A 16,771-nucleotide genomic window follows, 5' to 3' on the forward strand; every position below is an offset into this window, starting at 1 on the left:
TTTTTTTGAACTCAGCACGACAAAATACATAAAGTTCACCTATCACTCCCCTTGTATTTTTTTCATCGCAGGCCTGTGTAATTGTTCACTTACCTTAGAGAGAACCCTTTTCCTAGCACATCTTGCCTTTGCACGTCTTGCACGAACGCTGTTGTCGTCACTGACCTGCACATGTGTGACTGGAAGTAACAATGTAGGAATGGCATCTTTCTTCAGCCTCTTCTTTGGTGTAATTCCTAATAATTCCAATTTTAAATCGCATTCGTAACATTCTGGTGAAAAATGTGAAGAACAAATACTCGAGTTAGCCACCTGAAATTTGTCTTTTCGATAACATTTGCTCTCCCAGATTTTTCGGAATTTCTCGTTGGGAGGAAATTTATGGTAAACAATATCAAAATTTTTAGTTTTCCTGAGATAGTTTCGACATGTGCTCACAGCACAGTTAGACATTATTATTATCACTCACACTACAATATGAAAAACACAACAAAATGACTAAAAATACACGCGAATACACGAATACGAGAGCAAGGAAAGAACACAGAAACACGTTTCCCCTGCTAAAACTAGCGGATACTAAACTTTCCCCAGCGATTTGTCATGTCTATGATGTCACAGTTTTACAACCACCTCGGCTTGCTCAAAAGGCACGTTATGAACGGACCTTCCAAAGCGAGCGGCAAACACGGGTCAACGGACCTTGGGTTGCACTCATGGCCGATATATAGGCCCTCTCCCATCTTTTGCGAACAGAGGTGTTGTCTATTTGGGGTAGGATATGGATGAACGCTACCCGGAAGCAGTTATTGAAAGGGATGTTGTGGTGGTTGATGTGGACGACGACAGTGAAGTCCAGGTTGTGGGTGGAGGAGCGGTGGTTATTGATGCGGAGGTTGAGGGCAGTAGATGTTTCCCCAGGTAAAAATCATCACAGATGTTGCAGGTGAGGATGTAGATTAGGTTTGAGGCATGGCAGGTCCCCTTGGGATGGAGGGTGGCCATGTGCACCTGGAGGATGTGAGAGGTAATAAGGATGGGGCAGGTCTTGCACCTGGGGCAGTTGCATTTATAGGCAGGAGGGTGTTGGTTATGTGGTGAAGGAGTGTTGTGGACCAGGATGTTTTGGTTGGAGGGGGGGGGGGGGCGTTTGAAAACTACTCTGGGCTTGTAGGGAAATATGTTTTTTGTTTCAGGATCACTGTGGAGAATTGGGAAAAGAGAGTGTAGTGTTTGTCTGATTTTGTTGAGGTGGGGATGATATTGGGTGATGAGTGCAGGTGAGTTGGTGGCAACAGGTTTCTTCGTGGTAGTGGTGTGTGAGGCAGCTCGCCATATTTGCTTGGTGACCAGGATGGAGGGATATCCACGGTTGACCAGGGCCTGGTGTAGGCAGAGGTTATAATTCTGGCGGGAGGTGGGTGAAGTGTTCAGGTGCTGTCCCCTGAGGGCCAGAGAGAACGGAATGGCTTTTTTGGTGTGGAACGGGTGGGAGCTGGAGAAGTGTAGGTATTGCATGTGGTTGGTGGGTTTTATGTGGATGGAGGTAGTCAGGTGTCCTCCCTCGATGTGCACATCCACATCCAGGAAGGTGATCTGGTTGGGGGGAGTGCATCCAGGTGAATTTGAGGGAACGGAAGTGGTTAAGTTGGTCCAGGAAAGCTGACATGGATGGTTCTCAGTAATGTCCCTACCTTAACCCACCTCATCCCACCCTCCCAACATACCTATCCCTCTGTTCCTCCCGACCCATCCTGCCCACTCACAGTTTCCGACGAGCCTGGTGACGAAACAGTGTTTTTTTCGTACTATGCACCGCTTCTTCTTCGATGGGGACCTGGCAACTCTGCAGGGCCCCAACTTCCGGTTCCGTCTCTTTCTCCTCACACCGATGATGCTACGAAGTTAGCGAAAATTTTGAATTTTTCTACTGTCTGGTGAGTGTTTCCGTTTACCTTCTTTGGTTTTTACTTAGCCCTTTTGGCCCTCCTTGCTTTTATCCAATATATATATATATATATATATATATATATATATATATATATATATATATATATATATATGTAAGATTTCTAAAATTGGTTGGTTAATTGGAAAACCTGTCCCCCCCCCACTCTTGAATAAAGTTCCGACGGCCCTGGTTTCATTGTTAAAATGGTGAATAAAAATCTAAATTTGATTAAAAGAACTAAAGTTATTACACAAAGATAATATTTCACATATTCGTAGCATATTTATATAGTTTTCAGAGTATTACGTTTATTCCTGTGTAAGGGAGTCCATTTTTGCTTCTCAAATATTTACAGCAGAAATAATCAATTTCCCGTGATTTGCATAACTCACAGGATAATTCAGACCTCAGAATAAACCCTAAATTTCGTGTCTTAAGTGTTTATTTTGCATTTTACAGTTCGTTTTGCATAATTTCGTGACAAACTATGGTTATTAAAATGCACCTCACACCTTTCAAAAACATGAAAAATTAATATTACAATGTGTTATTTCACATTTGTGTTTTCGTCAAAAATGAAATATGCATGCCCCTACTCAACATGCCCAATTATCCCATCATGTTGACGACAAGCTCATTACAGTTGCCTTTTCACCATCTACACTCAGAGAAGGTGGAAAGAGAAGTGCTTTGGCATCAGGAAATTTGAAAAAATTCTAAGGAAACTTAATTATGAGATAATCCCTGATGTTTAAGTTTAAGATGTTTAAGTTTAAGCCATTAAGTTTACATCCTTGGTCCTGACCTACATTCCAAGAACATGGTGGAACTGTTTATGTGTATATGCTACCTGTGGTTTCAAGAGAACTGATACTTCTTTCTTGAAGTCGAGAAACAAACCAACAAGGCTTACATAGTATTTTCACCTGCTGACACCATATGGATTCCGTAACTGAAGCTTATGCCACCTAATTTCACGCTAGCAGAAATCGCAGATAGGTTGAATGGGACACACATTTACAAAGTTTGCTTGAGCAATGGGATACTCATAAGGTGGTAGGTATGCACATGCTGGATACAGTACAAGAAGTGTCAAGAACAAAAGAACCCAGAAGTCTTGTATTGGGATGCATAATTCTGAAAGTATAGTTTTCATGATGGTAATTTAGAGATGAAAGCAGTATGCTTTCAGTTCTCATATTTGTGAAGTTGTTTTATTGTTTAAATTCATGGTACAAATATGATTAACGTTCAGTTCTTTGTATACAATAAAAATTCTGTGATACTAATGAACACTTATTTTAAGCTTCCTTGAGTAGTATTCACAATCTGCTCTTTATTTGCATCCAAAATATTATAATTTAGCTACAATGTACAGTTATTCAAGTATGAAAAATGTGCACTTAATTTCAGGCTATTTCATCAGCTGTCACTTGTCAAAAGAGAGAAATTATATAATATATTAGTAGAGTTTGGAATACCTAAGAAGCTTGTTAGTATGATAAAAATATGCACCAGTGAAACAGAAAGTAAAATTCGTGTGGGTATTAATATGTCTGACAAATTTACAATTCATGATGGGTTAAAACAAGGAGATGCATTATCTCCATTGCTCTTTAATTTTGCCTTAGAATATGCTGTTAGGAAGGTAATAGAAACTAAAGAAGGACTAAAATTAAATGGTGTGACTCAGTTGTTAGCATATGCAGATGATGTTGACTTACTGGGGGATGATATGAATACAATTAAGAATAATGCTAAAATATTTTTCAAAACTGCTAAAGAGATAGGTTTGGAAGTTAACAAAGAGAAAACTAAATATATGCTTACAGGCCGAAACCAAGTGTTAGGTAATAATCAAAATCTAATTATTGATAACAACTTGTTTGAACCAGTTTCCAAATTCAAATACTTAGGAGTAATATTAACAAATGAAAATTATATTAAAGGAGAAATAAAAAGTAGGCTTAATTCAGGAAATGCATGTTACTTCTCTCTTCATAAACTTTTGTCTTCTCGTTTAATATCTAAGAAACTAAAAGTTAAAATATACAAAACCGTAATTTTGCCTGTAGTATTATATGGATGTGAAACTTGGTCCCTTACATTGAAAGAGGAACATAAATTGAGAGTATTTGAAAATAAGATCCTTAGGAAAATCTTTGGACCTAAAAGGGATGAGGAGTCAGTCAGGTGAGTGGAGAAGGTTACATAATTTAGAAGTACATAATTTGTATTCATGTCCAGATATTATTAGAATAATTAAATCAAGAAGACTTAGGTGGGCAGGCCATGTGGCACGAATGGGAGAGGAAAGAGGAGTTTACAGGATTCTTGTTGGGAAATCTGATGGTAAGAGACCTGTAGGAAGGCCAAGACGAAGATGGAGGGACAACGTTGAGATGGACCTAAGGTTAAATCGGTAGGGATGGAAAAGAGTATATAGATCTTGCTCAAGATAGGGAAAGATGGAAGGCCTGTGTTGCTGCAGCCATGAACCTTCGGGTTTAAGAAGGCTAGAGAGTTAGTTAGTTAGTTAGTCACTTGTGTGTATATGTTTCAATTTTTGGAGAATAACACAGAATTGTTGTTATTATTTTATAAAAGGAAGTCTTCATATTATCCCGTTCTTCTTCTCTAAATGATTTTTCTCTTTGTCTTTTATTAAGGAGAAAGCCACAGAATGCAATCCAATGAATTGCATGTGGAAGGAGGGCAAGTCAGTTCGAGTGACGTTCATCACAACAAACATTTGACAGCACCATCTCCTCGCCGAAGATCTTCGTCTACAAGGTAAGATATTCTAGGTTTGCATTCTCTCAGATTTTCATTTGGATGAAAAATTTATAGTGTCTATTTCAACGATTTTGAAATTACTGTAGCATCAATAAAGTCACCTGAGTAGAACATTTCTCATTTCCATGATTTGAATGAATGAATGATTTGATTTATTTTACTTGTGTAGAGTGTATGAATGGGTGGAAAGACGGAAGACGAAATGTCAGTGATGAACACTGGACTGGAAGGCGAGTTTGCAGGGCAACTGAGACAGCGAATCCACTAATTTAGTACACTCTCTCCTGACTTGAACAATTGTCTCTGTACTGAACCTTCATTCTGCTGTAGATTTCAGAAGGTTTCACTCCCTATGACCACAAAAACAAATAACACTTCAATGCTTTTCTACAGTGCAATTCAACAGTGGAGCGGCTATGTTGTACAAGCTACTATGCAGCTGCATACTGCTCGATCATCACAACACCTTTATGGCATGTTGCTAAGGAACCATTTTGAGTCCCAAAATACAAATTTTCATTCTGCATAAATCTCCATGAAGTTTATAATAATGATTTATCCTTGTACATATTACCTTTTGATTTTGCACACACAGGAGATGTACTTCATAGAAATTGAAGTGAATGATACAGGCTTAGCCAGGTTTGAACATATGTCTCAGGCATACAGTCCAATTGCTCTACACTGAGCCTCAAGCCAGCCCTAGTTTCGCCTGAATTTTTGCTTCTGCTCTTTTACCTGTGACACCACAGCAGTTGCAATCAAGGGGTCCTGAGTTCTATACCCGGTGGAGGCTCATAGTGGTTCGGATCCCACTTTAAACTGTAGGTCCAGTCCCAATTAGCCTTACTGTGCGTAAGTGGACTTAAAACACCAACCAACACCAACCTTTGCAACACAGAGTACTTCAACTGTACTACATATCTCCTAGTGCAAAGTTGAATATTACCTTTTGTTTTATAACTGTAAATTATGAATAGCTTTTGCTTAGCTAATGTATTAATTCGGGCTGAGCTGATGCTGATGCTGATGTATCAGTATTGGCTGATACCAGTGGTATCAGTATCAGAAAGTATCAATTGTTTTTTTTTTTTTACAGATACCGGATGATTCTTTTCCAGCTTTTGGATCATTTGCAAGGTCCACAAAAATGCCAAGCGTAATTATCCTGGAGGCTATGCAAAATTTGAATTGTCCATCCATTTTGTACCAATATATGTGTAAAAAATGTATTTTGTGATTGCATAACAGATATTTTTATATTCTGATGTAATTTATCATTATTTTAAAGTAAAACTCTGCTAAATTGATGTGTATAACGAATGGAGTACTCACTCAATATCATTAATCAATATTTGAACAATTTTTTAATGTCACAATTTTGAAGTTGCGGTATCAATATCAGTGGGAATCTGTAAGAGTATTGGTATCGGTTCAAAGTGGTATTGGCTCGGCCCTAGTGTTAATAGAGAAGTTTGGGCTTTGTTAATCTTTATTTTCCTCTAACTATTTCATAATTGTTTTTCTCTGTAGTGACCATGGACATTGCAAGTTAGACTTTGAAGTGAGTGAGTTTTTTATGTTTGGAACCCCTTTGGCTATGGTCCTGGCGCATCGGAAAGTATCTTCTGTTGAAGACAAGAATAGTAAGTGCATTTTTCTTGTTTTTACATGCTATGTTCAAGTTATTTGTAAGAGTAGTGGTATTCAACCTCCCTCCCCCCACATGTTTTGTTCAAAATCTATAGTGTCACATTTTCATCACACACTTTTGAATCCGTGTCAATTTGATGTCACCCATTTGTGGATCTCTTACATCGTGTCCCAAAATAATTATGGGGATTTCAAGTAGTTGGTATATTGCAACAGACGACGGAGAATGTTTATTTCGTACATGTACGATAAGAGCGGCTGTGAGGTTTTCTACCCTGAGTGCTTATAATTTGTTTCCGATCAGTCACAGTGGAGCAGGTGTATTACAAGATGGCGACTCCCGTGCTGAAGTCATCATTGTGTCATTGAATTTGCAAGGTGTGGTTCTGCTGTTTAAGGTCAGTGAGTTTTCTGACAGCAATTTGGAAGTGACCCTCCGTCCGATAACATTTGTCCATGGTTTAATAAGTTTCAAACAACTGAATGTCCTGCAAAGGGAAGAGTTCTGAGCATCCAAGTGTGGCAAGAATGAAATAGTCAAGAAGCATTGGACTATCGGATAAATGTGTGCCTTGTCACATTGAACATGTATAAGATACACTATGTACACTTGTTGAGTTGTTTATTCCCATATAAGCTTTGCCCTTGTATTGTCCACATAAGGAAAATTGTATGACTATGAAACCCCAGTAATCATTTTGGGACATGCTGTATTATCAACACTGTGTATTTTAATAATGTTTCTAACATTTTTGCTGAAGCACTGGTTATTTTTCATGAAACATGTACAGGACTCTGTTGCAGCAAATTCTAGTATGCAGATGAGTAACACTGCATGGATTTTATGACCATGAAGATGAGACACATCTTTTTGATGAATTGAGTTTTGTGTTAAAGTATGTGACCAGTGACAAAGTTTCTACATGGAATATCTCTAAGGTTCCTGTTGATAAACAGTGGGCTGAGTTATTAGTGTATCTGAAATCTAAGAATGTGAGACACCAAACCATGGTCATTATTGTGCAGTATATTCTTTCTCTCCCAGCGACCAGTGTTTTTTTTTTTAGTAGAAATAGTGTTTTCTCTGATGAACGAAGTGTGGAAGAATCAAATAGCATTGGGCACCCTGAAAGCTATAATGATCAAAATCAATCTAATGCCCACTTTTCTCGGACAGATATTGTCATCTGACAAATACAGTATGTAAAGTGCCTCAGCATTGAAAGAATTAGCATCCAGAAAGTAAGTTTCCCTATTTTTTTCCCGTGAAAGTAAACATAATGAGCCGTGTAAATTGCGCATTCGCAGCAGAGCTAAGACGTATCAATCATATGCCAGGCGGACAGATCCTGCCCGGCGCCAGTAGCGAGGCAGCAGTGGTCCGAAGTGGAAGCTCATATTCCTTCTCCCGCCGCATGCCAGTAGCGAGGCAGCAGTGGTCCGAAATGGAAGCTCGTATTCCTTCTCCCGCCGCATGCGAGGTTCAGTCGGTGATAAAGTTCCTGAATGCACAAAGCATTGCGCCAATTGACATTCATCGTCAGCTCTGTGAGGTCTATGGGCCGAACATTATGAGTAAGCAGATGGTGCGTCGCTGGTGTCGGCAGTTTTCGGAAGGTCGTCAAAGTGTCCATGATGAAGAGCGCAGTGGGCGTCCGTCCCTCATCACTGATGATCTGGTTGAGCTGGTGCGGCAGTGCATCGTAGAGAACTGTCGCTTCATGATTACAGAGTTGAGTAGCCTTTTTCCGCAGATATCGCGATCCGTGTTGCATGAGATTGTCACGCAGCGCCTGCTGTTCAAAAAATTGTGCCAGGTGGGTGCCGAAAAACCTGACACTCGAACACAAAATGAAACGTTCAGGAGCAGTACTGACATTCCTGCAACGGTACCATGATGACGGCGATGATTTCCTCGACAGGATCGTCACGGGCGATGAGACGTGGATTTCGCACTTCACCCCGGAAACCAAGCATCAGTCAATGCATTGGCGGCATAGTGGATCTCCGGTCAAAAAGAAATTCAAACAGACGCTGTCGGTACAGAACGTGATGTGCACCGTGTTTTGGGACAGGAAGGGCATTTTGCTCATTGACTTTCTCCCCAGAGGTGAAACGGTGAACGCTGACCATTACTGTGAAACACTAAGGAAATTGCGACGTGCCATTCAAAACAAGAGGCATGGCATGCTTACTGCAGGTGTTGTGTTCCTCCATGACAATGCTCGTCCACATACGGCTCGGCGCACAGCAGCTGTTTTGACGGAATTTGGCTGGGAGTTGTTTGATCATCCACCTTACAGTCCTGATCTGGCTCCCAGCAATTTTAACGTTTTCTTGCACCTCAAGAAATTCCTGTCCTCCGGTGAGCGTTTTGGCAACAACGAAGAGCTGAAGACGTCTGTCACATGCTGGTTCCATTCACAGGCGGCAGAGTTCTACGACAGTGGGATCCAAAAGTTGATACCACGATACGACAAGTGTCTCAATTCTGGTGGTTGCTATGTTGAAAAATAGCTGAACCTTTGCTGTACCTGTTGCCAATAAATGGTTTCCTGAAACTGTGATGTTTTTTTTTTAAAAAAAATAGGGAAACTTACTCTCTGGATGTGCCTCGTATTTTCTAAGCCACTTTGCCACTTCTTTAAGCTATACACAGCAATAAGGATGAATTGTGATTTGAAAAAATTGATATACAGGGTGATGAATATTGTATTTACCAATATCCAGCTTTCTTCCTGTTTTGTCTGAAATCCTTGATGGGAGGGTCTTAGGCCCACTTTTCTTCCTTCTTTACATGGATGATCTCCCTGACAAACTGTCTTCTCTCATTATAAACGTAATTCTGTTTTCCAATGACTGTAAACTCTTCAAATAAATCTCATCAGAACTTGATTCTTTAATCCTACAGCAAGCTCTTACAGAACTACTTTTGTGGTGTCGACAGTGGAAACTTGAATTGAAACACCAGAAATGCTCCTGCCTTACAATTTTCCTACAAAGGAACAAACCCAATTCTGCTTATTATTTGAAAAGAATCCCATCAAAAAAATTTCCTCTCAAAAAGATCTTAGAGTTATCAAGAAAAACTAAACTTTGATGAGCACATTACAAATGCTACTAAAAGAGCAATGCGTCTTCTCGGTCTTCTGTATAGATTTACTGAAATCCAAAACCAATCATCCATGATCATATTTTTCAAATCCCTTATCTCCCCTGTTCTTGAATACTGCTCTCCTATCTGAACCATGGCTTCAATTACTAATCTCTCGTGGATTGATTCTGTCCCCAACTTTTTCCTCGCCATTGCTTGCCAAAGAATACCTTCTCTGAGGCACCTCCATACAACAGATATTATGTCTGTCTTGAATATCCAACCACCACACACTCGTCATGAATTAGCAGATGTGAAATTTTTGCATAAAATCATGGAGGGCAAAATTAAATCAGATTTTCTGATCATCTACGAGTCCCACATGGCCAACCTGCAATGTAAAGCTCCTTCACAAACCCACCACAAGGCTCTCCCTTCTACAGTGGTCTCTTTTCTACAGGCTTCCTCGCTCATATAATAACGTGCCTCCAAATGTTGACATATTCTTGCCAGAGCACATTTTCAGAAAATTGTTAACAATGTATGTGTAATTTTAATTTTTTCTGTGTTGCTGTTACTTTTTCAGTATAAAATGGTCATTCAGTACTGTATCTGAAACTTTAGGTAAAAAAAAAAGTCAGGTTGCAACCCTTTCAGAATGCAGGCAGATGCAAGACTTGCAATCAGTCTGGCATGGAATGTTGGCTGCTTCAGATATGAATTGCAGCATTGGAGACGTTCATTTAAACAGGTTCCATTCAGGGATGCAGTGGGCACTTACAGTTGCCTGGTTACTTAAATTAATTTTAAAAAAGTGAATGAAACATTCTCTTCATAATTTTATATTCAATCTGTAGAATATCACTTATCAAAATTTGATAAATTTCTTATCAGACAATCCCTAGAAAATATAAATAGTACAAATACTGCTGACTTGTCTCTCCCATCTCTATGTTTAGTGTTTTCAGTGTTGAATGATAATAATGAAAAAGAAAAAATACTCACCATGTTACCACAATTTGCCTTCTGCTTCTTAAAACCTTCACAAAATAAATTAGAAACAATTTTAAAATGCCTTTTTTAAAAATGTTTGTGACTTTATATTTCAGCTCCTATTGTTCGTCCTCTTGCACAACAAGTGTACAACTTGTTCCACCCCACGGATCCTGTAGCGGCAAGGATAGAGCCTTTAATATCAGCTCGGTTCTCAATGTTACCTCCAGTGAATGTTTCACGATATCAGAAATATCCTTTGGGTGACGGACAGCCATACCATTTATGTAAGTATGCTCTATTTCTCTTTGCAAAATTTCATTAATAAATTATTTTTACATTTTCATTATATTATGTCTTTGATCTACAGTGTTCAAAATTAGTAGTCACAAGTGAAATTCTTTGGCAACTACACGATACTTATGCTTTTAAACATGATGCAAATTTTGCACATTTTCATGGGTCTTTTTGATGTAGGAGCACAGAATATTTTTCTGTTTCAGGTAATTGGTTAATTTTCCATTTACATTTCTTTGGCCAAGCATTTTGTGTTGCCATTAAATGAACCTTCAGAAATAAGTGCAACCTATTCTACCGGAGTGACATGCTGCACATGTTGCTTGTCGCTTTCATGTCAACGTGGATTGGCCCTTTTTTCTCAGTGGTATACCTTGTGTCACTTCAGTGTGTAGGTCACGTATGTTCAGTGAAGGCTTTTTTTTACAGGCTGGATTGGCCGGTGTTGCCTAGGGTCTCCTTATAGCACAATGTGAGAACAACCTTGTGTTCTGATGTCACATTGGAATGTTTTCATTGTTTGGCTAAATGCCTAAGTTGTTAGGTTAAGCTTGTTAGGATTAACGTCCATGGTTTCACAAATATCCCCTTCCAAGACCGGTTATAGCTTTTTATTAATCGATTGCAAACTGGACACATACCCACACCTGTGTACTTAATGTGAATAGGCATTACACGACATCAAAAATGTACATGTGGTAATGACAACCCTGATGCCCAACATCCATTCTTGGACTGCAGACAATTCTCACATCAACGAAATCATCATCATCCTTTGCCGTTTCCTGCCTCTGGCTGGGTCGGCATAGAAGTCAAGCCTCTCCATTTTCTCCTGGTCTTCCACCACGCCTCTCTTTCCATGGTGTTCTAATCTTGTCCTCTTTCATACCACTCTCCACTATCTGCTCTTTCCACCAACATCTTGGTCTCCCCTTTGGCCTTATCCCCACTCCTTGTGCATCATAAGCTCTTACTGGTAGTCTTTCTGCATCCATCCTCTTCATGTGTCCGAACCATCTCACCTGTGCCTGATCTATTCTGTCCTGGAGCTTCACCACCCCCACTGTCTGTTGGATCTACTCATTCCTTAGTCTATCTCTTCTAGTCTTCCCCAAAATACTCCTTATAAATTTCATCTCCACTGCCTGCATCTTTCTTTTGTCTCTCTCTCTGTTATTCTCCAAGTCTCTGCTCCATACATAATTATTGGTACTTAGTATGTATTATATATTCCTTGTTGCATTTCATAGGTACATATGCTTAAAAATTCCATTTCCTATTTCACTACCTTCCCTTTTATCTGATTTATCCTTTTCACTCATTTGAATTTTATATAAATATGCACTCAAAAGTCAACTCATAATATAAACAGACCATACAATGTAAAAATGCAAGAATCGTGCTTTATTTCCAAAATAGTGTCGTATCTCTCTTGAATTCATTGACTTTACTCAGGAAGTTAAAACTGACTTTCTACAAGAAACATGAACGTTGGCCCAAGTTGACAGCCTTTTGTTTGACAGGGTCAAAAGAAGGATAGAATGGATCCCTTAGCACAAATAATACACCTGCAGTATAATTATGCGAAGAGAACCGAACCTAACACCTTACCTAACAACGTAAGCATTCCACGTCTGACATCAGAACACAAAGTTGATATCACGTTGTGCGATAAAGGAGACCCCGCACTTGTCATTTTTATCTGAAAACAGCCTCAGTAATGGTATTTGCTCATACATTACATTGTCTCTCTTTCACAGTGGAGTTCATACAGACAAACCCTCAGCTGTTCATGGATTCCATGGGTTTGGGGCCTCCAGCTCCAGGATCTCATTTCCGAAGAATGTCTGAAGTCAGCATCCAGAGCACCATGTCTGGAGTAATAGAATCTCTTCCCCTTCAAACCATCAATGCCTGTAAGTTCCGAAAGAAATGCCGACTTTTGGAAGATATACGGTGGAATCCCGATTTTACATTTTTGTACATTACACATTCAACCTTGATGGTCTCAACATAGAAAAATGTTAAGAAATTTTCCTTGATTTAACAATTTCCTGCATATTAAGATTTTTCAGCTTGGTCCCCTGAAAATCGTAAAATTGAGGTTCCACTGTAGTTGTAGATTGTCTTGCTCTGATCAGAGACCGAAGTTCATTAGAAAAAAGCATGCCAGTGAATATAAAATGTTGATCCCACTTCCTGAGAGATCAGGGGAAATGCAGACAAGTCTTCACAATATTTTGATAACATGATAAAAATAAATGTCTCAGCATTAAATTTTCAAAAAGTTTCTTTTAAAAAAGGATAAAATAAATAATGCATGTTATGTTTGATAAATAAGACTGAAAAGGTTTCAATACCTTTTAGAACATTCCTTAATCCATCCGCATACCATTTAAATGTCAAATTCTTTGCCATGAAATACCATTTAAATTTGGCCATCTCCCATGATGGTTGCACAGCAAGACAAGATGTCAAATATTACGAAAACTATCCAAGCAATTTATGTGAAAATTTTATATATTGAAGTGAAAGTACAGTAATAAGTATGCACATATGCAGTTTTCTTGAAAAATATTGGGTTGGTGCGAATAAAATGTCCGCTTTGACATCTGGTGGGAAACTCACCTCACCTCAACAACACAACACAGGGATTGACTGAGGTCACGGGTCTAACGTCATAAACTCTGTATACATTCAGCAAACAGGCTGGAGCACCCAGACAGTCAAGAAGCAGTATGTTGCTGACCAGGGTCGTCTGAAAGTCCACCATGGAGAACACACAATTGCGATTGATTTTTCTTTACGAATTCAAACTGGGACATTCTGCTCAGCAAGCCGCCAAAAACATTAACAGTGCATTTGGGCCAGGAATGGTAAATGAACGCACCATTCGCCTCTGGTTTGTCAAATTTCGTTCCGGTACACAGCATTGCAAAATGAACCCAGTGGCCATCGACCAACATCATGTTCGGATGAGCTCCTCAGGAACCCCGTGGAAGCGGACCCTTGGAAAAGTGTTCGTGCCATTGCAGACGAGTTAGGCATACACCATACCACTGTCGTTCTGTAGCTCCGTGCGATCGGTAAAGAGAAAAAGTTGGACATATGGGTACCACATGATTTGACGCCAGCCAACAAGTCTGGAGGTGTGCAGTTCTCTGAGTTTAAGGAATAACCGGGATGGTTTCCTGCATCAGATTGTCACTTCAGATGAAACATGCATCTGCTATGAGAATCGTAAATGATCAGGACAATGGTTGGATCGTGATCAATGTCCAGGGCGGTTCCGAAACCACCTCTCCACCCACGGAAGGTGTTGTTGCTGGTATGGTGGTCTATGGTGGGTGTGATCCATCGTGTCTTTCTCAGGCAAGGTGAAACCATCAATGCAGATCGTTACAGTGCTGAACTCTCTGAAATGCACCGCAAACTTCTCCGCAATGGTCCACAGACATGGTGTTCTCATGTTGCACGACCGTGCTCGCCCACATGTCGTGCAAAGGACGGTGCAGGCTCTCCAGGAGTTGCAATATGAAATCATTCCTCATCCAGCATATTCTCCCGACCTCTCTCCCACTGGCTACCATCTCTTCCTGCATCTCGATCACTTCCTGACAGGGAAGACCTTCGCTGATGATTGGGCAGTGCAACATGCCGTTGACTCCTGACTTCTTTCGCCATGGAATCCAATTGTTGGCTGAGCGATGGCAAAAGTGTGTGGCTGCAGACGGCGACTATTTTGATTAACCAGGTATTGTAGTTTTGATTCTTTGGCCCTTGGCAATGACGCACCTGGGCTGGACATTTCATTCGCACCAACCCAATAAATAGAAACTCACCTAATAATTTTGATCACACATATTTCTCCATTTCCATTCCTCAACCTTTCGTTTTTTTCCTGCCACACCCACCTCTTCCTCACTTTCACTACTTTCACTACATTCTTTAATTTCACTAACACAAAATGAATCCCTGTGTTCATCTCCACTTCCAAAATCCACATTTTCCTCTTCATCGCTATCGAAAAGCAACTTTTCAATCGCAGAATCTTCTACGACATTCTTACACAACATGTTTGCAAGACGTAACAAATGAAGGTTTGTTTACATGAGAAATTACTGAAAAACAAACACGTCATAGATTCGAAAGATCATACAACCTCAGCCATCTATTGACAGAAAAAGAAACTACATGATGAAAATTGGGAACCCGTCAATTCGACGACTAGGTTTGGCAAGCAATCGTCCAGACAGGCCATCGATTCGACGATTTTTAAAAAAAATCTTTTTAATTACTTTTAATCCTTACTTATGTGATACATCAAGAAATTCCTTTAATTTAAAATACTTAATTGAAGTACTTACTTTCTGTGAAACCATTTAATTCCTGAAGATATATCCAAATTAGTTAAAAGATTTGGACTTAAATATAAAAATATGTATCTTGTGACATGATTTTTTTTTTCAAGTTTCAGTTTCAGAATTTTTGTATTTTTTGCTTACAATGTAAGAGCGTTAACTGTTTAGCTTCTGTCCTAGTGCTGAACCTATACCGTTTTTAACTGACAGTGATAGTCTTAACCATTTCTCACTTGCATCATTATTCTTAATGTTCAATCAGTTAAGGTAGTTAGAAATGTTAATGTATATTGTACAAGGTGTCATTCTACTGTGCTTCTTCATACTTTCACTGTTTATAGAGAGTATAAAAGAGGAAGGAAGAAGAGAAGAGTTGAAAAAAGAAGAGTGGTAGTAGTGTGTTAGATCTTAGTCATTGGCCCTGCCCTTTTCTCACACATTATACATTTATCACTGAACATAAAACAAGCCAGCCTCTGTTGTTGAGTGGGTAGTACAGCATGTTATTATGCCGCGAGTCTTGAGTTCGAATCCCAGCCTGGACGTGGGTGTTCTTTTTTTTTTTTTGTGTGTTCCTTCATCAATTTTATCACTCATCCTCATCTTCATGATTAGCCAAATGTGGCAGAAATGCGAAGTAAAATAAACCACATACACAAAACAATCAAAACCCAGGTCATAAGATAGTTTCATATAATTTTATGTCAAAATTAACTTTATAGGTAATTGTTTATAATTTTAAAGATCATATTATGAATTGTGTGGTCATCAACTTTCAAGTCGTCCTGCTCATTCATGACTTTGTCTTCCCTTCAGTAACACAGAAGTGGTGGGGTACAAAGCGATTGGACTTTGCCCTCTACTGCCCAGAAGGCCTGGCCAATTTCCCAACAAACGCTCTGCCTCATCTGTTCCATGCCAGCTACTGGGAGTCATCAGATGTGATTGCATTCATTTTGCGTCAGGTTCGTACCCTTAATATTAATTCACTTGTGGAATATTTGAGGTTAAATGTATAGGATGAGTAAAGGATTACTGTAATAGACATTAACAAGTAAGATTGAAATCTAATCGAAACATTATATTCTTCATGATAAATTAATTGTTAATCAAAAGGTCCACTTTTTAAGAACTCTGTTTCCCATATCGAAGCTTTTCTTTACTAATGGAATTTTAATTTTTTTTTAATGGATGGAACATATTGAACATGTGTATCAAATTTTTTTGTGATTTTCATTAAGATATTACTTACAAAAACTTACAAAATCAATGTAGAATGCATACAGTGAAACATATCTTATCTCCACATCTAAAACTTTCCGAATAAGACCTTTCAGTGTAATTTGGCAAAGCTGAGAATAAATTTCCACTATGAGGGACTTGTTGAAAAATAAACCAAAATTCCTGAAAAGTAGGAAGGGAGGGTCCTTGAATCATAGACAGTGGAACTCCGATTTTATGTTCCAAGATTATAGTGTAAAATTTTCCCCAATTTCCTATTTTTGCGCATTTTAATTTTTTTCAGGCTGGCCCCTTGGTAAATGCGAAACCAAAGTTCTACTGTATTGCCTTTTGATTGTTACCATTACCTGGCATGTGTAGTAAATAGAATATAAATTATAGCAA

General features: G+C 39.1%; 1 protein-coding gene across 9 annotated transcripts in view; it reads left to right on the top strand.

Moving 5' to 3' along the window:
* The window catches only part of rdgB (retinal degeneration B), a 336,815-nt gene that overhangs the window by 243,775 nt on the left and 76,269 nt on the right, over positions 1-16,771 (top strand). For all 9 annotated transcript variants that reach the window (XM_083124208.1, XM_083124209.1, XM_083124211.1 and 6 more), the window contains 5 exons: positions 4,621-4,744; positions 6,281-6,393; positions 10,604-10,774; positions 12,545-12,700; positions 15,962-16,110. In XM_083124208.1, the coding sequence (XP_082980334.1) occupies positions 4,621-4,744; positions 6,281-6,393; positions 10,604-10,774; positions 12,545-12,700; positions 15,962-16,110 (713 nt within the window). The remainder of the gene's footprint in view (positions 1-4,620; positions 4,745-6,280; positions 6,394-10,603; positions 10,775-12,544; positions 12,701-15,961; positions 16,111-16,771) is intronic.

This window comes from Lepisma saccharinum, chromosome 6 (assembly GCF_977018435.1).
Source record: "Lepisma saccharinum chromosome 6, izLepSacc3.1, whole genome shotgun sequence".
In the NCBI taxonomy this organism is placed as follows: Eukaryota; Metazoa; Arthropoda; class Insecta; order Zygentoma; family Lepismatidae; genus Lepisma; species Lepisma saccharinum.